Source organism: Manacus candei, unplaced genomic scaffold, assembly GCF_025592945.1.
Source record: "Manacus candei isolate 608988 ecotype Guabito, Panama unplaced genomic scaffold, ASM2559294v1 h1tg000014l, whole genome shotgun sequence".
Classification (NCBI taxonomy): domain Eukaryota; kingdom Metazoa; phylum Chordata; class Aves; order Passeriformes; family Pipridae; genus Manacus; species Manacus candei.
This window is the reverse complement of record NW_026138062.1, coordinates 38,392,786-38,415,500: the sequence shown is the minus strand read 5'-3', so window position 1 is coordinate 38,415,500 and position 22,715 is coordinate 38,392,786. Positions and strand designations below refer to the sequence as shown.

General features: G+C 42.5%; 1 protein-coding gene across 1 annotated transcript; it reads right to left on the bottom strand.

The window, feature by feature from the left end:
• Positions 1-16,632: 16,632 nt before the first annotated feature.
• Positions 16,633-18,466, bottom strand: SLN (sarcolipin). Its single transcript, XM_051779881.1, has 2 exons — positions 18,333-18,466; positions 16,633-17,286 (listed from the first exon to the last, which is right to left on the bottom strand). The coding sequence occupies exon 2, from the start codon at positions 17,177-17,179 to the stop codon at positions 17,084-17,086; it is 96 nt and encodes a 31-aa protein (XP_051635841.1). The 5' UTR covers positions 17,180-17,286; positions 18,333-18,466; the 3' UTR covers positions 16,633-17,083.
• Between the last annotated feature and the right edge of the window lie 4,249 nt (positions 18,467-22,715).

Genomic DNA, 22,715 nt, shown 5'->3' with positions numbered 1-22,715 from the left:
ACTGTCACTGACACAAATCCAAACTGACCTGTCAAATACTGGGTCCTGCTGTCCCTAGGGAGAAGAAAATGAAGAAACAGGGGGAAAAAAAGGTATATTTCAAGAAAGTAGAATCAGTATTTATACCCACTGCAGGGTGCAGAATTTGGTTTAATTAAGAATAAAAAAGATTTTTATTGGGTCTTTTGAAAAGCCTTCCACAGCCTCATGGTTGTTGTACTTCACCAGATATCTCCTCTCCCACAGGTTCATGCCTGGCCATGTGCATCTTGGGAAGCAAGTGCTGCCTGCCCAGAATGTAAAGCAATATTATACCTTTCTTTTTTAACAGGTAATTTTTGTCAGGCAAAAAATTTACATTGGCAGTGCCATGCAGCCCTGTGTAGTTTTAAAAAGTCAAAGCCGCTAATTTACTTTATAAAATACAAGACAGCATACTGAACATATGCAGAATGTCTTGCCTTGGGTGGGGAGATGAAAATATGATTGATGAAATCATAATATGGGGAAGTTGTATGTGATCTAAAATGCAGAAATGATTACCTTGATCTGTTTAAACCCAGAAAAAAGGTCCATGTAGTGTTGGAGTTCTTTAATTCTGTGTGCAGAATTATATAAGGGTGGCCCGTATTTCTCTGTTACAGATCAGCCACTTCTCATAGCACAGCACTTCCTTATCCCAGTTAATGTGTATTTAAATTGATACCAGGGCTCCTTTAACAACGTTGGTGGATACCAACTTGCCTTCAGTAACCTTGGTTCTCCACTAGCATCTGTGGAGCTGGAGCTGTGAGAGCCAAGAGGATCTATGCCTGGGGGTTTGACTACAGCCAGGAGGAGAGCAAGTGCTACTCCAGCTTCCGAAACTTTTTGACTTGTAGCTTTTTTTTTTCCTTTGAGGGAGGGAGAAATATTTTTGCTGTGATTTTAACTGTCTCTTTTTGAAGGTACTTCTGGTGCTGGTGGTATTTCTATGTACTATTTTTAGACGCAAACAAGGTCCATCTTATCTATGTGATTTGTCTTGGAGAATGGTATCTCCAGACTGTTTCCTGGAGCAGCACCAAAGCTGGGTTGAAAAATTTACTGTCATATACAGGGTAAAGGGAACTGATTTATGTTCATTTTTAATGGAAGAGCAATCTTTAAAAGCACTTGTACCCACTGTGTGCCCTGTGGGGCACAGCCAAGTGGTGATGACTTAGCAGGCTGAAATACTTTGCTGCAAGCAGGGCATTTTCAGCATGCCTCCAGTTGAAATAAGTGCTGTTAGGTAGAGCAGGATGTATGTGAATGGAGTGCTCAGGTTCATGAACCCAGATCTGCTACTACTGACCCAAAGAATCATTGGCTTCCGTTATGTGAGATCATAATTTCCTCCTTAAATCCCTCCCTTCACAGGCTGTGGTTAGCTTTTAATGTGTCATTTTTGTCAGAATGTGACCAGAGGTTTTTGACTCTCCCACAGGGGTGACCAGCATTGCAGCTTTGTCCGCTAGTGGGGTATTGCAGGTTGTAGTCATTCCTGCCTAAGCTCTAGAGGAAATCTCAATCTGCAGCTCTGCCACTTGGATGAATCTGACTGAGATAGAAATCAGTTACAGCCTGAAATAGTAACTGGGGTGCAATTCTATAAATGTTAAGTCCATGTGTTTGACAAGTACTGTTGGGGAAACAGGGGAAATTCTGTATACAACGTGGGGAAATATGAGAATTCTTAATATATTTCCCTCTGTCCCCCAGTTGGCTCTTGACAAGCTTGGCATCATCAGCATATGAACATTTTGGCATCATAGGAAGAATCCTCTGGAATTATGATTTTCAGAGAATTGTTCTACTTTGAATCTTGTTAACCACCCCTCACTCCTCACTTGGAACTTGGTCCAATGTGAACTCGAATTTTGCACTAATGAATCCTCCAGGCTACACTGAGAAAAACAGTAGGGTTCCCCTCTGTACTCTTGCATCTGCAGTACGGTGCAGCTAAAGATCACATGAATTATTAAAATAGATGTTTTGCAGAAAACAATCCTGAAACAGATAAGAAAATGAATTATTCATTGTTTTCCTTAGTTTGCAGCAGTGCAGGTTTTCTATAAGACTTGCCAAAGATTAGACAGGACTCTTCATACAAGATCCTATAGGAATAGAGCAGGACTGGCTTTGTGCTTTCCCCTATGAGCACTGCACATAGAAATCAGGTCATTACTTATTCTAGTAAAGAAAACTGTTCTTCTCTGTATAGTACTATAATTAGAAAAGAGATTTAGCTCTAAAACCTCCAAGCAAGAATTGGGTACAGCAGCTTAGCTCAAAATGAGCTGTGGGGAAGGGCAGAGGGCTGGTGACTTCTGTTGCTGTGTTCATAAGGCCTGGGCTCTGCTGTACTGGAGGACTGTAAAAACATGTAACCATAGGTGGTGTATTCTCCAAAGAGCTTACAGCCTAAAACAAGGGAGGTGAGCAGTATGAGGGATTGGAACTAGATGACCTTTGAGGTCCCTTCCAATCCAGGCCATTCTATGATTTTATGATCCCTGGTGGATACAACACGGCTGAGAAGAAAGTCTGTGATCCTCAGCAGAGGCTAGTTAGGAAGTATCAACAAGATGTAAACATTGCCTGGATGTAAAGCCTTGAACAGAGAGCAGGGGCAAAAGTCAAGCCCTTGTTCATGGTCCATAGACGAGATGAGAGCATTTTCCAGAGCTGGAAAGTGCTTGTAGGCACATCAGGCTTTAGCTGGGGAGAGTTGTTAGGAAATGGTGAATAACCTGGGACTGTAATATGGATCAGGATAGATGAATCCAAAGGGCACAATGCAGAAGACCCACAGACGCAGTTTGCTGTCTCTCTTTAACAGGGGTATTTGTAATGCTGATTTGACTCTGGCTGGTCTCACATGTTCCTTTAAGCTGTTATGACTAAGCCATCATCTGCCTCCATCCTTCCTCCCAGTTTCCATCCTCAGTGGCTGGTTGGTTTGAATGTGTCAACTGACACACAGTTTGCTCCCAGTTTCCATGCCTCTGTCCCCACTGACCCTTCCCACACATTTGTCAGCAAACCATTTGGCAGGGAACATGAGTGTCACTTCTCCATAGCCCTATGGCCAAAATAGAGCACAAAAAGAATGATGGGAGCAGAGGCCTGAGCAGGCACCAGCTGACCTGGTGAGCCCCCTCCTCTGGCTCTGCCCTGGCCCAGCTTGCAGGGGGCCACTGTGACACCAGGGGGAGGATGGTTGCTCTAAACTTGGCCCTCTCAAGGCTACTGTCTCCAACTGCTTCAACTTCTTTGTGCCTTTCACGAGGGCTGTGGGAAATGATATGAGCATGTGTCTGCATGGACAGCGCAAGGCTTGTCTAGCTCAGCTGCTAACTTTCTGCATGCGGTTGTTCTACGACTAAAGCACCCTCAATCTCCCACCAGGGTCTCTCCGGGGAGAGTCAGTTTTTTCTGTCTTGCAGAATAGAATGAGGGGGTTTTTTGTTTGTTTTTTTTCTTCTTTTTTTTTGGTCCATGCCTGATAGAGGCCTCAGTGTAAGTCATGCCTGTCTGCAGTGAAGGTGAGCAAATTAATACTGGTTCCAAGTCTGGCCAAAAGAAATCAATCCAGGAACAGCAAAGAACTGCAAGTCAGAGAGAGATGCTGGCACTTTAATGTTTTATTCTATATTCTTAATTTGCACCTATAAATGCAAATTCAACATCGATGTCTAGCAAAAGTATCTTTTGTGATCCTCTTAAGTTTATTATAGATGTCTATAATCACTTCCTATAAGTCTCATACCTAACAGTAATTAACTTCTATGCCACAGTTCTATTCCATTATTTTTCAGGCACAGCAATGACAGCTCCTAGACATTTGAGTGATGGGAATTAGAGACTTTCTACTTTCCAAAGAAACAATTTTCTCTGGGGATAGAGCATGTGGGAGGCAATGCAGCTTATGCCATTTGGGAGAGGTCACTCTGATGCTACTGAAAATTTAATTAATAATAGGACCCTTTAATCAAGTGCCTAAATTTCAGAAAGGGAGATAAGCACAAGCAAATATATTGAAGATGGTGAAGGGCCTTGAGGGGAAGCTTTATGAAGAGTGGCTGAGGTCACTTTGTCTGTTCAGCCTGGAGAAGAGGAGACTGAGGGGAGACCTCATTGCAGTCTACAACTTCCTCATGAGGGGAAGAGGAGGGCCAGGCACTGATCTCTTCTCTATGGTGGATAGAGACAGGATCCGAGGCAATGGCATGAAACTGTGTCAGGGGAGGTTTAGGTTGGATATTAGAAAAAGGTTCTTCACCCAGAGGGTGGTTGGGCACAGGAACAGGCTCCCCAGGGAAGTGGTCACAGCACCAAGCCTGACAGAGTTCAAGAAGTGTTTGGACGATACTGTCAGGCACATGGTGTGATTCTTGGAGCTGTCCTGTGCAGACAGAAGTTGGGTCATGGGTCTCTTACAACTTGACATATTCTGTGATTCTATGTACCTATCGAGGAAAAAAATAACTCTGAAATACCCATGGCAGCTGGGGACTATGGAGTGATGCATTACCTGAATAAGCAGTGGGACTTCTACATCAGTCTTGTACTGCACCGGGAGTTAATTTCTCAGCTCACTGCTGCTCTTAGGATCAAAGCAGTTGTAATAATTTCATTTTCTTCATATTAAATTACCTGTAACAAACACTGGAATGGGAAAAATACTCCGGTTTAGAGAGAGCAGTATTTTTTTATTAACAATCCCACCTAATATCAATGTATCTCAGAAAACTGCTGTAATATGACTGAGTCCCAACAGCTGTGCTCCAGCCAGGACAAGGAATGCTTTGCAAGGAATTCAGTTTCACAAAATCCATGTGCATGGACAAATAACACATCATATTTGGGGAAAATGAGGTTAAATGCAAAATAATCTAGGTTTTAATTATGCTAATGCAAGAGAGAGACCTGAATTCCCATGCTGTCCCTCCTTACTTCAACCATGAGAAAGCTTTCTCCAAAAAGCTTTCTCCAAAAGACAAGTAGGATACCCTTTGAGAATGAAATATCTTGGTTTATAGTTGGTGAATAAAAATGTTGGGTACAATCTCACTGTCTTGACTCAACTACGGTAGCAGCCTCTTCTCTGACATGGCTGAATTTTTTATTATTCAATATATATGTATGCACTGATCATGGAAGACATTGTCTCATCCTGTTTAAAGCTGTCACATCATCATTCTGCAACACTTGAAATCTGACCCTCAGGTGACATCTGTGCTGGTTTTGGCTGAGATAGAGTTAATTTTCTTCATAGTAGCTACTATGGGGCTATGTTTTGGATTTGTGCTGGAAACAGTGGTGGTAATGACATCATACCATTGACATCTTTGAGTTTTGCTTTCTTGCCTGTTTTTTCACCTGCATTCTTATCTGCTCAAAACCAAAGTCTAACTCCCCCTTCAAAACTCTTCTTCTCGCAAGGCACCTGCACCATTGATGTCTGACTATACAATTAATTCAAAGTCATAAAAGAAAATAAAATGAAAAAGACAATTTTGAATCCATAAGCACCACATTTTTGTGCACAGCCTCACATTGTGGTGAGTGAAGGGCCATCACGATAGTGAAAGGTCTAGAGGGGAAGCCCTATAAGGAGTAGATGAGGTCACTTGGCTTCTTTCAGCCTGGAGAAGAGGAGACTGAGGGGACATCTCATTGCAGTCTACAGCTTCTGCATGAAGGGAAGTGGAGAGGCAGGTTCTGATCTCTTCTCTGTGGTCACCAGAGACAGGACCTGAGGGAATGGCATGAGACTGTGTCAGGGGACGTTTAGGTTGGATGTTAGGAAAAGGTTCTTCATCCAGAACATGGTTGAGCACTGGAAAAGGCTCCCCAAGGAAGGCACAGCGCCAAGCCTGACAGAGTTCAAAAAGTGTTTGGACAATGCTCTCAGGCACATGATGTGATTCCTGGGGCTGTCCTGTGCAGAAACAGGAGTTGGACTTCTATGATCCTTGTAAGTCCCTTCCAGCTCAGAATATTCTATGATTCTGTGATGAATTGCCTTCCCGTTGACACCTCGGAGTTATAACCAAAGCCGTTCTGGGGTAAAATCAAGATATTTCTGATCTTGTTCTGAAAAACACACAGAGGTTTTGAACAACCCCGTTCCCCCGGTGCCAGGGTCCCTCCCGCGCCCGGCGCTGCCACCGCCCCCCGCCGGGCAGAGCCGCCCCGGCACCGGCGGAGGATGAAACCGGTGCTTCAGCACCCTGGACAGGGACGGGCAGGGCCGGGCAGCGCAGGGCCAGCACAGCGCCCAGGGCTGCTGGGTCCGCTGGGCCTCTAAGGCAAATAAACAGCCCTCTCTCCTAACTCCTTGTAATTCGTGCATCTACCCCCGTGTTACAACTCTTTGGTGCTTGTGAGTGCTGGAGCAATAGTCGGGATGCTTAATAACTATCTCCAAGGAAGCCCTGTTAATTACACTTGAGTTTCTGGTGGAATTCAGAGTTTGGGAATCAAGCTGAGGCCATGCCCCTTCAGGGTTTTGAAACTGTACTGGGGGATTTTTGCTCAGTTTGCCTGTCAGAGTTCAAGGAGCAGCTGGACAATGCTCTTGGACATATTGTTTAGTTTTACATATTGCTGCAAGAAACCAGATGTTGGACTCGATGATCCTTATGGGTTCCTTCCAAATTTGAGATATTCTATGATTCTATTCTATCATGTGTTGCCTGAATAGAAATTGGCTGTTGTGAATACCCTCACCTTGGAGAAAGTCTGCCAAGGATCCTGCACTTCAGGGCCTGAGAGGTCCCAAAGACATGGCATCAACCTGTAGGAAATAAAATTGGTGTAGCATTTGTCTTCCCTGAGGCAAGCATTTTCCATACTGGGAAACACTAGTCTAAGTCACTTAAACACTTTCTAAATTCCATCAAGGAAAGTGCAGATAGGCCTATTCACATGTTCCTTCTTCATTCCTGTAAGCAAATTACAGCAACTTTCTATCAGCATTTTTCTTCATTGTAAAATGTCCTCCACTGAGCCAGGCTGGGGAGGCTGAGACCTCTTAAGCATTGAAAGAACCCTTTGGTACTTGCTTTCATGGCAATTCCCCAGGAGATAGTATCCCTCTCCAAGGTAGGACAGTTGTTATAAACTGATGGATTTTTGAAGTCATTCTTAAGAACCACTGATCTTAAGAACCAAGCATCTCTTGATACTGGCAGCCCTGCACCTCTCTACAGTGCAGCATGGTAATCAACTACACCATCCATTAGTTAGACTAAGAAAACTGCTCTGAAATCTCCTTTGCTAACATTCAAGCCCTTTAGTTGGTGTGCATGGAAAAGAGTTTATTGCTTTCTTTGCTACTAGGTTGTATATATTTGAAGGCTGTTAACAATCTTTTGTCTTATTTGGCCCATCCCCATTCCCAGTGAGGTGCTTGGTGTGTGCTGCTGGGGCTGCCACTGGTCTGCCCTGCACAATGGCTGGGTGGCGGGATGGATCTGTTCTTCCTTCTTTGGGAAGCCCCTGTCCACTGTGGTGCCCTGACAGAACACCTCCTGAGATTTAGCAGTTTGTGGGTTAAGCTTCCTATGGAGACACCAAGTTTATCCTCATATTTGTAAGGACTCGGTGTCTTTTTTTCCTTCTGCAGATTTGTCTGAACATTTTTAAACACACCTGTTCTGTATTCTTTCAGAATATCTTGTACTTCTCAGTTTTACATTTCAGTTTTGCTCGGTAAAATGCCTTTTTTCAATTTTATATGTTGCTGGATGGACTGAGAGTGTGTAAATAGCCAGTTCTTGTGCTCTTATTTGTTATTACTCATATCTTTTATTTGGTTACCTTTTTTCAAGTTAAAGAGATCTAGTCTTAGTTTCTTCTTAAGTTGAAATTGTCACAATGTTGTTAATAATTTTATTGTCCCTCTTTGCAGTTTTTCCAACACTGATTATTATTATAACACATTATTATATTATGCAATTTCACTGTTCACTTCCACTCTCTTTGTCTTTCATTAGTTAAAGGGAGGATTCATCTTTCTGTCCCATGACACTTTGTGGTTTTTTGATCAGCTCACTTTTACTGACTGTTTTCAAATTGTAATAGATACCTAAAGCAGAATTTCCCTTTGCGGAAGCCTTGCTGATTTTTAACACTTAGAATCATAGATTTGTAGAATTGTTTAGATTAGAAAAGACCTTTAAAATCATCACCTCCAAGCATTAACCCAGCACTGCCAAGTCCACCACTAAACCATGTTGCTGAGTGCCACATCTACACATCTTTTTAAATACCACCAGGGATGGTGATTCCACTGCTTCCTTGGGCAGCCTGTTCCAATGCCTGACAACCCAAGGCACTTACGCACCTTTGAATTCAGTCTGTTTGATTTTCTGTGGTTTGGTTTTTTTTCCAAAATGGAAATGGAACTTCCTGGTCTGTAACTGCCCGGCTGTCCTCTGCAGTCCTCCTACAAACTGATACTATATCTGCCACCTCCTGTTCCTCTGGTACCAGTCTGATGTAAGCAATAAGTTACACTCCACAGTAACTTGGCAGGCAATTTCATATCAGAGCTCCTTTAAAATCACTGGATGAGCATCTAGTCCTGTTGATATATCACTGTTGATGCTATTGGCTTCTGGCCCTTCAGTTGAGACCATTTCTCATCACCTGCAGATAAAAGTTCTAGCCCTTCCACAGTGAGCACTGCTGCAGGTAATTAATATACCTTTCCTACACCAAACTTATATTCTCTGAGCAGTCCTGTTCTGTATCTATCATGTGCAGACACCGCAGTTTCCTGACAGATTGCCTGCTTCTAGTATGTTTTATTAGTAGTTTTTAATGCATCTGCCCTGGTGTTACTCAATATTTTTTCTTGCCCTCCTTACAACTTTTTATTTAACTTTTCTGACTTCTTTTCAGTTTTGCCAATATGGATGCAGTTTCTGTGTTTTGAACAGTAGTATTTTATTTATAATTGCTCCCTGTAATTTGTCTTTGCTAATTCTTCTTTTAGCCTTCCCATTCCCATAAGGATGTTTTGCTTATGCGCATTGTGATTACTGTCACACAATCGTTTTCCAAAGGTAACATTTGATCCTCATCCTGTATTCTGCTAATGGCTGCACAGACTCTCCTTCTGTGATGTCTGTCCAGGGAACAGTAATTCAAGCTGTTAAAAAATGCAGCATGAATTAGAGCCCAGTATGACATTTTCTCACTACATGGAGGCTGAAGTTTTCTGTGGCCACTGCTCTCTGCCTTACAGCCTTGCTGGTGTCCTGTAGCATGTATTATTCTAGTCAACACTTCAGTCCTAATTGCACTGTTCCTATTTTTGAAAAGTCAGGCTAGAGGGGCATTATATTATATTTTGCAACAGTTAGTTTATTTGTCTAGAGCTTTCTTTAATGTATGCTGCACTTTCCTTACTGATACTATCTTCTTTGTCTTTCTGATATTTGCTTTATCACCACATCCTAGTGGTTGTCTCCCACTTCACACCTTTCTCATGGGCCAGTCCTGATTAACAACCAGATGTTCCAATCTACCCAACTTCATTTTGTATAGTAGTATTTCAAAAAGAAAAATAATTTACAATATATTTAACTTTGGTCTTGGTCTTTTTCTGGCTAAATGGGCCTTTATTTGTTGAAACAGCTGTTTGTTCTGTTTCTCATCTGAATTTCATTGATTTCCATCCTGTTCCATATCACAGGATGCAGTATGATATGATTTTACATATAGAAGCTGAGCACTATAGTTTTGGGGACTGGTTGTTTATGCAGGCAAGCTTTCCCCAAGCCTGAAAGAGAGTTGGGAGTTTTCAGTAATTTCAGTGCTCAGCTGAGTACAGCCTCAGCAGAGAAAAGAGCCAAAACTCACAACCCAGACTGCAAAGGGAGTGTGACTCTGGTGCAACAGGGATAAGTTCCCACTTATTAATCTCACAGAAGACTTTATTTAGCCTCATTATGAATGGAATTGATTGTGTCTCATGCAATAGTTTCAGTTTAACTGTTTTCTTGATAAACAAATGAAAATGCTGAGGTATCGTTGAGTAGGGAAATATCCTAGGCTGAAGAAAAAACCCAAAACAACCAAGGCTTAGTGTTTTCAATACTTATTAGCTTCTGACTTCACTTAGATTTAAACCATTAAAAAAAAAAAAGAACTAGATTTAAAATTCTATTGGGGTTGTAAAAATAAATTTGTTGCAAAAGAAGTATATGTAATTCAGTGAATTGTTATTAATTATTTTGTTCCAAGCCCAGCAATTCTTAGAACTTAGCAATTCAAAAGTATAGTTTCAAAGGCATAGATTTAAAGTGTGAGGCTCAATGTTTTCAAATCTTAGGTTTATTATAGTGTTGGTTAATACGGCTTAATACATATAAGATGTAAGATTGCTTATAGTGAAATTCTTCTATTCAAAACTGGGTTTAAGTGAAAAATCTAAAGCTACTTCTGGCATATCCTCTTCCAGGTGATGCTGAAAGAGAACTTTGTGGAGGGAAGATCAGAACTGGAGAAACACAAAGAGGCAGATCCTTGTCTGGCATAACCAGGCCCAGCTCCACTGAAGTCCATTGGGGAGATGACTTGCAGCATTCAGAAGCAGGTCCTTCCTAACATGGTAGCAAAGTTCAGGTTAATCCTACTGAAACTGGCAGTCACCAGTGAAACTGTGATGCAGGTATTAAAAAATTATGTCCCTGCTTTCAGTTATGCCAACAGATGTCTGTGGACAAGAAGCTGAACAGCAAAAGGGTTGAATACTGCAGGGAAAAGAGGTACATGCAAAATCCATTTTGGATTATTTATTGCTCAGCGTGTCCCATAGTTTTGATTAAGGAATTAGGTCACTCCCACTAGATGTTTTGGAGGATTCATCTAGGTCAGGCTGTCACAGTCATGTGCAAGCCCAAAGATATGCCAAGTGCATGCAGAAAGATTTCTATGAGCACAAGGTAGGATCTTCTCTAGGAGCCCTTCTCCCAAGGCACATCTCCATAAGGGATTAAGTCCCTCTAAGAAATTAGGTACCTGAGTCACTGTGAATATCCTGGCCCCATCAATTTGATCTTCAAGTCCCCTGAGCCATGCTCATTTCAGGCCTTCGTACACACAGCAGGGATGGCAGTGCAGAGCAGATATGAACAGGGCACGACATTATTGTGGTAGACTGTGCACATCTCTGGCCATGAGGCTGAGAGATAAAAGCCACTGCTGCTTCCAAAGAGGAGAGAGGTGAAACACAAGGAAAACAGTCATTTGGAAAAGAGACAGCTCTGGCTGTTCTTCTGGGTACACCAAGAGGTATATATGCAAAGCCAAAAGATTAAGGCACATCCAGGCACACCTTTCTGGACCCTGCCATACAAGCTGTAGTATAAGGAAGCATGGGTCCGCATTTATCTGACAACTGCTGCCAAAATCAAATTATTTCCCTCATCCACCCACTACAGAGGAGAACTGGCAAGCACAAGTGCAATACAACACACAACCAGCACAAGCTGACCATCTCCATTCATTCTGTATATGAATTTATGCTTTTTTACACTCCCTCACAGATCAGCCCAGTGTGAGTAGAGATTAGCATTGACTGATACGCATAATGGAGCCTGCTTGAAAATGCTGTCATCTCTCTTCAGAAGCTGACAGCTGAACTGTTAAGCTAAGAGGTCAGAGTTGATTGGCTTGTGCACCAGCTGTATTCGACACTGGGAAATGTGCCAAAGGCTTTTCCAGCTCAGACCTGTGAGATGCTAGTCTGTGAGTAAGCCATACGCACAGGGGGCAAAGCAGCTCAGCTGTGTATGTGAAGAGTGATTTAGGAGCCCCAGCAATGGCAACTCAGGGTGTCAGCACCTGTCAGACTTCTTGATCCCTTCTAGCTCACTGCACCAGCAAAATATAGACAATGATTGTGCCAAGTTCTTCTTAAATTGCAAGGGCATCTATCGCCTCTGGCACACTTCCAAATGCAGTTGTATAAATAGAACTGTACTGGACTTGCTACGTAGTAAGGAAGTTATTTATGCTTCACTTTTTTTTTGGATCCAGAGAAATATTCTATGCATACATAGAAATGCTGTTTTCATAAGACTGAGAACCTTGGGTTTTGTCTTTCCTCCTTCATTTTGTATGTCATCTGCTGAACACATACACGAAGTTTATACATTTCACATTACATGTTCACATCTGCTGAACACAGAGCTTACACAGTGTGCACTTTTTTTTCCACAGAAAACTGAGTTTTGAGTGAATCTTTGCAGACTAAAAAATGTCAGCATGAAAATATTTGTAATCAATCCATTCAGAAATGTAGCACATGCAGTTTTTTGATGTCAATCACTTTTTTCTCCATACTTGCCTCTCTCTCATTGCATGACAGTTTCCTACCTTGTGACTTGGAGGTAACACATCATGAGAGTGGTTGGTTAGGTCACATGGGATAGAGAGCTGCCTGTCCTGGAGCCTGGACTACAAAGGAGAAAGAGGGCACAAATCACACAGCCTACAGCAGCCATGACACATCATTCAAAAGCAGACCGGACACAGTTGACTTTCGGGCATGACATTTGCCTTTGACAAATTTTAGTTTTCCTTGATAAAAACACTTTTCTTGGAAAAAAAATACGGAAACTGGTTTCAACTGAAAACACACTTGATGAATAAAAACGTTTTCGTAAACCCCAGAAAATAACTTTCTAGTGGTTAACCAAAGTTTCAGATCTTGGTGCCTAAAATTTTTTTAGGTTGGTATCCAGGTACATAAACTAGTGGTCTGATTTTTCCCAAAAGCATATTGAACACCCTATGTGTCTAGTTTCTGTGGAGTGAGGTGTTAAGGGTTTAGCAATTCAAAATCACCAGGCCTATAGCCAAACTTCTGAAATCTGAACATCTAAAATTAGGTAGCTACGGTCTTATCTAAAGCCCAGTAAAATGCTTGGAAAGACCCCTGATGAACTTCTATTTCTGGGTGTGGCTAATTCATCTATACTTACCTGTCAGAATGAAAATTAACTTGTTCAGGTCAGGTCAAAGTCATGAACAACCACTCTTTTGCTCGTCGTGGGCAGTTCCTGCTACACAGAGTGCCTTCAACAAAGTAGGTGGGATGGCAGAGGAAATGGAGTTAGTACAGTGTCACCTTGGCAATCCTCTCCATGAGCAGGTACTGTGCTGCATTCATGCCCTGTGCGCACTATGTGCAAAACTTCCAGAAGGTCAAATGTTGATAAACACATATGTATGTGGGGTCAAACAGCTGGAAAGCAGCTCTGCAGGGGACATGAGGTTCATCATGGACACCAAGCTGACCATGAGCCAAAAATAGGCCAAACAGCCCCCCTGGCTGCATCAGGCAGAGCACTGCCTGCAGACCAGGGGAGGTGATCCTTCTTCTCTGCTCAGCACTGGTGAAACACGTCTGGAGTGCTGGGTCCAGTGTTGGACTTTGCAGTACAAGAGAGACACAGAGAGACTCCAGCAAAGGGCCATGAAGATAATGAAGCACCTGACATATGAGAAAAGGCTGAGGGAGCTTGGACTCTTCTACCTGAAGAAGAGAAGATTCGAAGAGATCTTATCAGTGTATGTAAATATCTGATGGGAGAGGATGAAGAAGACTGAGTCAGAATCTTCTCAGTGGTGCCCACTGACAAGACGAAAGGAAATGGGCACAAACTGAAATGCAGGAAACACATTTAAACATAAGAAAAACCCTTTTTTACTGTGAAGGTGGTCAAGCACTGGAACACTTTGCCCAGGGAGGCTGGAGGAGTTAGAGCAGCTATTTACACAGAAGTATTGTTTTAATAAAAATTTTTCCAAAAATAATTTGACAGATAAGCTAAAGATAAATCATTGATAGCGCAGAAGTCCCTTGGGGTTCTCAATCTCCCTTACACTGCAAAGGGCTGTAAAATGCTGATGATATACATCACCAGAGAGCCACCTCTCCTCCAGGGCTTCTTTGGTGAGCAGGAAGAAAATAGAGAGAGTCTGAGAGTTAAGGGTCAAACCAAACATCTGCATTAAGGTCCCTCAAGCTAGAAAATATTGTATTTATATGTCTGTATTTGGCTGAAGTTCTTTGGCATTAATGTGTCTATGCACCTACATGATGCTGACTCTTCATGGCATCTGGCACTAAAAGTTGAATTGCCTTTTTCCTCAGTTTTAGGTAAATGACTTAGGCAAATAATTTATCTCATTCAAAGTCTGCTTAAAAACTAGAAATGCCTGAAAAGAGAACCACTTAGGCTGGTATTCAAGAACTTACTTGGACGTAATTTATCTTAATCGTATTGTCAAAGTTAGATGTATGTCTACTCTCAAAAAGACTGGTGGCTAAAAGCTATGGATGACACAAACTCTCCAGAACATTGTCTCAGCATCTCTCTCAAGCACAAACACAGGCTGTGTGGAGAATGGATTGACAGCAGCCCTGAGGAGAATGACTTGGGGCATTGGGTAATGAGCACTCAACATAGCCCAGCAGTGTGCACTTGCAGCCCAGAAAGCCAGTTGCATCCTGGGCTACATCAAAAGCAGCGTGGCCAGCAGGTCAAGGGCGGAGATTCTGCCCCTTTACTCCGCTCTGGTGAGACCTCACTTGGAGTGCTGTGTCCAGCTCTGGGGCCATCAACATAAGAAGGACACAGACCTATTGGAGTGAGTCCAGAGGAGGCTACAAAGATGATCAGAGGGCTGAAGCAGCTCTCCTGTGAAGTCAGGCTGAGACAGTTGTGACTCTTCAGCCTGGAGAAGGGAAGGCTCTAGGAACCCCTTCTAGCAGCCTTCCAGAACCTAAACGGATCTGCAAGTGAGGTGAAGAAGAACTTTTTACAAGGGCATGTAGTGACAGAGCAAGGTGCAATGGCTTACAACTGAAAGAGCATAGGTTTAGATTAGATGTTAGGAAGAAATTCTTTATTGTGTGGATGGTGAGGAATTGGAACAAGTTGCCCAGAGAAGTTGTTACCCTGTCCCTAGAAGCATTTAAGGCCAGGTTGGGTGGGGCTCTGAGCAACCTGGTCTAGTGGAAGGTGTCCCTACCCACAGCAGGGGGGTTGGAGCTAGATGATCTCGAAGACCCCTTCCAACCCAAACCATTCTATGATTCTTCCTCTCTGAAAGTTGCTGGGATCACCCTGAACTGTTGATGAACCACTTCTACTTCAGACAGTGAAGCCCACACCTCTAGTTTTTCCATTGCTAGCCCAACATGAACCCAAACATGTCGATTTACTCACGATATTGCTCTCTTCTGGGAGTTGCAGTGTGAAAGATGAGAACTTTTCATACTGAATTATCAAGTATTCACAGTATTTAAAAATAGATTTTCCATGTCCTTCTCCAACCATTGCTTGCATGTCTCAGTCAAGCTTATGAACACAAACTGGCCATGTGAAATAGTGATAATATAGCAGCATCTGGGCTGCAGAGAAAGGCTGCATCCATTGATGGCAAAAGTTCATTTCAATGTCTTGGCTTTCTTTTATTTTTTATTTTTTTTTCAGAAAATTTGCCATCCCTAGAAATGCTGGAGGCAAGTTTGCTCTTTTGCAGCCAAGAGTAAACAGGAGGTAATTTTTTATCATTGCATTGGAGTGGGGATTTCTTGACTGGGAAGATGAGTAGCACAAGCTGCAGTGGGGTGACTGCAAACCCGGATGGACGGTACAAATGGCACAGGGCAAAGGGACATTTATTAGCAACCTTTAAGCAACACACACCCTTAATAAGTGCTGCTACAACAATATTTTTGGTCTTTCCTTAAAGCCTGGCCTGTGTCTCCACTGTCAATGCCTAACCATCCCACAGATCAGCCCTGAGTAACTCAGCACAGTCCTGCAACGTTACCTGCTCCTTGCAGGCTCTCGGAGGACAAGGAGATCTCTATCAGCAACATGACACACATCTAACTGCCCTCCTACAGGAAGCTATATTTTGTAGAGGATACTGCTTCTCTGAAGCCTCTGAAGCAGGTGGGGAATGCCTAGGAAGAGTTTGACTACTGATTTCACATCCCAGGGATTGTGGGCCCTTCAAACTGGCTCAAGATTTTTTAGCGGGCGACAACACTATCGCAGCAACCCAGACACAGTCACGCCTCAGCCTGCTGGGGCTGGGCATGGCTGTGCCACAGCACCTGCTGTGCCACGCTGGACCCGAGGGAATGCTGCCCTGGGCAAGGCTCCTGCAGGATTGCGTGCCACAGGGCATCTATGCCTGCAGCTGGCCCAGGCCCATCCCTCCAGGCACTGCTCCAAGTATGGCTTGGCCAAAAATAGGACTGTGGGAATCCCTGTCCGAAATCCAGCTTCAGAAAACGCAATTATTGACAATGCCCCAGTGGGACAGAGGTTCTCTCTGAAGTCTGTGACCACAGGCACCAACTGTGTAGGTCACTCTGGACAGAAAAGTTCCCAAACAGGTCCATTCTACTGCATTTTTTTAAAAATGCAAATTAAAATGCAAGTGGGAGGAACAAGAAAACCACCACACTTGCATATCACACTGTACCACAGTTGTCAATTCTCTCAGTTAACAGCAGTCAGGCTGGGAGAGGGAAAAGGAGTGCTCCAAAGAATGGGTTTACATGGACTTTATTTAAACAAAATGTGCAAGTGAAAGCAGAGGTTTCACATTCCTTTCTGCTAAGCGAGTTTATGCCTCTTACACTGGTAAATACAGGCGCTTTCACTACATACTGCAGTTTTACACCCTTGAGAACCTGACACTGGTGTCAAACAAGCCTGCATGGCGGGCAGGGGATACAGCACTCACAGTAACTACCGGAGGAGAGAGACATGTTGAACAGTGCCTAAGCATCTTACATTTTACATTTTACAGCTGGATCACTACACAATAAAATGACTACATAATCACAGACCCGTTACAAACATTAACACAGGCAACAGACAGGAGAGAGTAAAAAAAAGGTTCACGACATCCTCAATTGGCTGAAAGCTAATCACCGCAGCATGCTGTGGCTGTTACTTTTCTCTGGAGACACACACTTAAATCATCTCCCAAAGTTTCTGATTGTCTTTCAGTCCTGGTAAGACTTCACAAGGAGCCACATGAGGATTACAGTAATCAGGACAATCATGAAGTTGAGGCAAATTTCTCGTGTGGATCGCTCCATTTTTAGGGAGTAATGAGGAGAGAGCAGAGATCAGCAGGCAGAGCAAAGGAAAAACTTCAGCGACTTGCCTGGGTGTGTCCTTGAGCTCAACCTTCAGGGCATGGGCTCTTTTAAGAAAAGAGAAAAATATGTGAAGAACAGATGCATGAAGGTGGCAGCAAAGCTATTTATGTCGGTTTAAATAAATGTTTCAGTGGCCAGGATGCCAGGATGTCAGTAAGCACTGGGGTGCTAAGAAGTAAAAGCCATCTTTGGCAGCTTATCACCTTCTTTGATTTACAGCACTTGACAAGAAGCATTCCAAGTGTCACCCCAAACTACAGTGCTAGTGTGGAAATTAGTGCTACTTTGTGCAAACATTTACAAATAAATAATGTCCAAGCCACATTTAATACTTTCAACAGATATAAATTGTAAATATATTACTATTAAGAGTTTTAAAAGTCCTATATTCATCTGCAGATTTTCTTTTTTTTTTTTTTTTAAAGAAACTGAGTGCAAACTATTCCTTTATGGAGAAGGACTAACAAATCTGAATTATTTATATTACCACTAAAAGTACAAGGAGAACCTAAGGTAAGACATTTTCGTTTCTGAAGTCAGAAGTCACATGTTTTGTGACTTAATCCTACAGATGAAATAGTATTTTCTAAGGAACCTTCTGCCTTTTCTGCAATTTCAGGATGCTAAAAATATCATACTTCAAAAATCCCATTCATGTTGTACTCAAAAACTTTTCTGTTGGTTATTGCTTTTATTTACTTTATGACAGTAATTTTTGAATTTTATATGTTTTTGGAGTTCATGCAGAGAAATGAGAATGCTTTATCATGAATATCATGCACTAATCCCATCTGTATGCCATGTAAATAAAATAAAAACCTTTAAACAAATGAGGCATAAACTCTAGACAAAGAATTTCAGCTACAAAACCAGATTAGGCTGTAACATCTATGGTGCAAATGAGAAGCCCTGGGACCATCCCAGCATGAAGACAGAGAGTTTAAATTGAAACTGCTTTAGTTTGCAGATTAAATATTAAAAGCTCAGTGCATGCAGTTAACAAATTCCTACATTTTCAAGTTGTTTTATCAGCCTCCTGTGTCCTTGCATAAGAGAAAATCTGACCTAATAAGTAAGCCATTTCTTTTACCTTGAGTAGGTAAATGCAGCCCAGTGTTTCTGCCTCTGGACTTTGGGTCAGTGCAGATATTATTTCCCTCCAAGCTTCTGCCTATCTTCCACTCGGTGTGGATGCTCTGTTCTTGTGTGGGAGCTAAAGTAGGCTGAGGGTGGAGACCAACAAGTGTGTTGGCAAGCCAGGTGCTGACATCACCTCCCCCCCCCCAAATATTTTTAAAGGACTATGTTGGGCTGCAAATTTGGTCAAGGCTGTTTATGCAGTGGGCTCTGTGGGCTGATTTGCTCCTTTTTGTTCCTCTGTTGTGGTGCTGTGCTAAGAGCAAGGCTTGTGTGCAGCCCTTGGGAGTTGATTGGATTTGACAGAGAATTTTATACAATCATAGAATGGTTTGTGTTGAAAGGGACCTTAAATATCATCTAGTTCCTCACTACCCTCACAGTAAAGAATTTCTTCCTAACTCTAAACCATCTCTCTTCAATTGGAAACCTTTGCCCCTTGCTCTGTCACTACTTGTGTTCCTTTGGCCTGTTGGTGTCTTCCCCAGTGTGGGTAAAAGGAAAGAAAGAGCCACTTGAAGAGTTCTGTGTGCAGAAATCTTAAGATATTTCCCAGATATGGAGATCTGTCTACATATTTACCTTCTTAAGTATAATACAGCTGTTGCTGTTCCATGTGCCGATAGTTTACATAGCTTCTAAAGTTTATATGCATTTAAAAGAAAGTGAATAGGAGCAAAATATTCTTTGCATTTGAATACAAATTACAGAAATCCAGAATCACTTGCTACGTAGAAAAGTTTGGGACTAGGAGGTCTGAAAAGCACAAACCATTGCTTTAAAAAGCTGCTGACTTCTTGCATGCTCTTCCCTTATCAATTTTCAGTGCTGGTATGAATGCTCCACCTGCTTGAGCATACAGACAAGTATTTTTGCCACCCTGCAGCATTTCACCCCGGAAAGCACACTGCTCTCTGGCCTGGAGAGCTGTAAATGCCACATCCCCTTATCTTTGCTCAAGGCACTACTAGGACTTACCATAAACACGAAAAAAAAGAAATGGCTAATTCTTTCCTTTAAGTCGATACAACTGAACCAGAGTCTCAGCAGACCAAGCTGTACTGAAGTGGAAACACACCCCTGCACTGCCATGGGTTTCCCCCTACTTGGAAAATACAGGTATTTCCACTGAAGTCAGAGGGGTCACTTCTGCAACACAGTGCTGCCAGATAAGTGTGAGAATCCTGATCAGGTTCAAGTGTGTAAGTCTATCCACAATGCTGGCCTTATTCTCGCTACCAAGCACCACGTGATATATAGCATGCAGATTATTTATTGATTCTGATGCCTTTTGTATATTTATATTCAGGCATGCTGGGACATACTGTAGCTCAGAGTATCCAAGACTGTTTCACAATCCCCCTCCATCAGCTCCCAGGTTTCTCCCTTTGCACTGCTGCTGGCACTCACATCACGGTGAGATGCCCCGGTGAGGGAGGCCAGCTGGCTGGAAACCTATCCAATGGAAAACACAACAAAACAAATAGCTGTGGGTAACCAGGGGGGTGGAGGGGAGTGTTGCTTGGGTTTTGCTGGATGATCTCCATAAATAGCCTTCCCACACAAACAGTGGAGGTGGGAAGGGACCAGAACAGTAGAAACCTTCCCTTCCATTGGTTTGACTGCCTTGCCCCTGCCCTCCTACACAACCAGACAGTACGTTCAAAAAAGCCAACGTGCTGCATGGGAGTCCTGTGCTAAAATAAACAGCAAAGGCTTAACCCACCCCTCATTCAGGAGTTATACACCTAAGTAGGTTTGCAGGGCCCTATCACAATGCATGCTCTGCTGGGCTATCCCCTCAAGGAAAATTTGGGCAATCACCTCCCACACTTATAGGGTATTTGGGAAATCCAGATTCAAAATGCTCCCTGTCAGCCAGAGACAAGCAAGATGTACGACTGCCATGAACCTGCTCTAGTCTGTTTCCTCCCCTAACATGTTCTGAAGCAGAAATCTCTGGATTTCTCATGCAATGGCTAATCTACTTCACCTTAAATCACATAAATATCCACTAGGAAAAGGGTAAAGCATTTGAATGCCATTGATCCTAATTATTAAATGTTGCACATCAGTGCCCAAATATTCCCCTTGGGCTGTGGAAACCTTGGGGTTAGTTTTACTCTCTGGCAACAGAAAACTCGAAAAATTTATGTTCTTACTTAGAACCCCTCAGCTCTGGTCCCCATGCCTGTATTTACATTACCATACTGACAGGAGCCCCTTCCTGTTCCATCCTAGCTCATCTCCTTCTTTTTGAATGTCCTTCATGACAGCTAGAAAACTTTCCTTTTAAAAACAGGGAAACAATTAATTAAATGTCATTAATCAGCACACACAACAAATGCCCTAACTTGTCTCTACAGACACAGATGTTTCTCTCAATTTTTGTTGTGGATGCTACAGGAGACCATGGATGAGCATATAGGATTGCGGGAATTCATTGGTGAACCAGAACAAAGGTTCATCTAACCCAACATACAGACTGGTATATGGGGGGAAATTTGGGGAAAGCATATAGAAACACAGCAAATGTAACATAATCTTTGCATATATATCCTCAAATGTCTGGCATTCAGTCTATGGGAATGCTAGATTGGGGCTACAAACCGGGTTGAGTTTATGGCTCCCTCTTGCTCATACTGTCAAGGTGCCCACTCAACACAAGGATCTGTTCCTGCAGCTGTGGTGGCTCATTCCATGAACAATTCTAGATCAGGCAACTTGTTCATAGTTGAGCTCTCTGAACAACATCGTACATACTTGCAACACTAGAAAAATGATATTGCAAATTAAAGTATTCTGTAAAGCAGAGAAAGTAACTTTCCTCAACCAATCAGCAATTTGAAAGCAGCTCATTTGCTAGAACTGAGAGCATCTAGCTAAGAAACACTCTTTGATTGACAGAGCTAGCCCATAGCTTCTTTAGAAGAGCCAAATTATGTTACATTTACTTCTGATGTCATCTGACAGAGTGTTTCTATATATTACATATGTGTATACACACACAGAGAGACTTGTGGAAAAACAAAAAGGCTTAGCACTGAACAGGGGGTGCAATAAACACCCCTTAGCAGTGGAATGTGCCTGGATGTTAAGTGCCAATCCAACCAGTGTCTGAACATCTGTTTTACACAAGCCATAGATTAGAGTTGCCCATGGTTGAAACTTCTGCCCCCTCTCCTCACCCTCCAAAAAAATCCCACATACTCCTGCTGTTTATGAACAAAAAGCACAGAGACCTTAAAGGCTGTATCTTTAAAAGGATGGTTTATTCACCCAAGTGGTTTATTGCCGATTAGGAAAGCAGAAAGAAGAAAAAGAGAATTATAAAGTGGTTCTACTTTAAATGCTAATCCAGAGGTTTAGATGCCATGTTGAATATTTTTCTCTTTGGCAGTTTTTCTTCTTTTTCTGACAGATATGGATGTTCTCAGCTTTCATATGGCCCATGCCAAAGCTCCCTCTTCATGCCTCGCATACTCAAACTTAAGGCTCTAGTCTATATTTAAAGTTGCTGTAACTATCTCAGGTTCTTTCCAGCTTACTAAACAAACATCACGGAATCTTTCAAAGCCATTCTTACACAGTTACAGTAGATTGTGTTCATTTTTGTTCTTAGCATTACCTTTCTCACTAAGTGCGGTATATTTATTTTTAAAATCTGCTATTAATTGGTTCATTTTTAAATTGGCACCTACTCTTTAGTGTAATCACAAGTATCTTCTTATTAACCACTTGAAACACTGATGTCTTATCTGTATGAAGTCAAGTTTACAGAAACGTGCAGCGCTTGTAATCACAGCATGTATTTCACACACAACTATCACATCTGTCTATAGGAACTGAAGACTGCTCAACAGATCTTAAATCTGATGATTTACAGGACTTGTAAACAGACCCCACCACTCCACAAAAAGGAACCTGAATATTGCCATGTCTTGGTTTTAGGCTCCTACATCAGGATCCTACCTGCCAGGAAGGTGTGAGACCTGTGGCTCTCAGCACGATGGCTGCATGACTACAGCACAGAGCCTCACACAGAACCTGTCAGCATAGGCTGCCTTAAAAGACTTAGCAAAGGAAAACCAGGCTCTTAACACTCGCAAGTCATCTGCCTGTCGTAGATGTCTGCCATAGGGTCAGCCTCCCTAAACTCCATTGATTACCTTCAAAGGGAGTTTGGGGGGACTAAGAAGGCTGGACTTGGCCAAGTGGAAGAGGTCTATCTTTTTAACAGATGAACCTACCTAATACCCCAAGAAAGGATTCACACCACTAACAGAGTGAGTAGGATACTATGGGTCAAAGCAAGTCTTAAGTGCTTTTATCATTT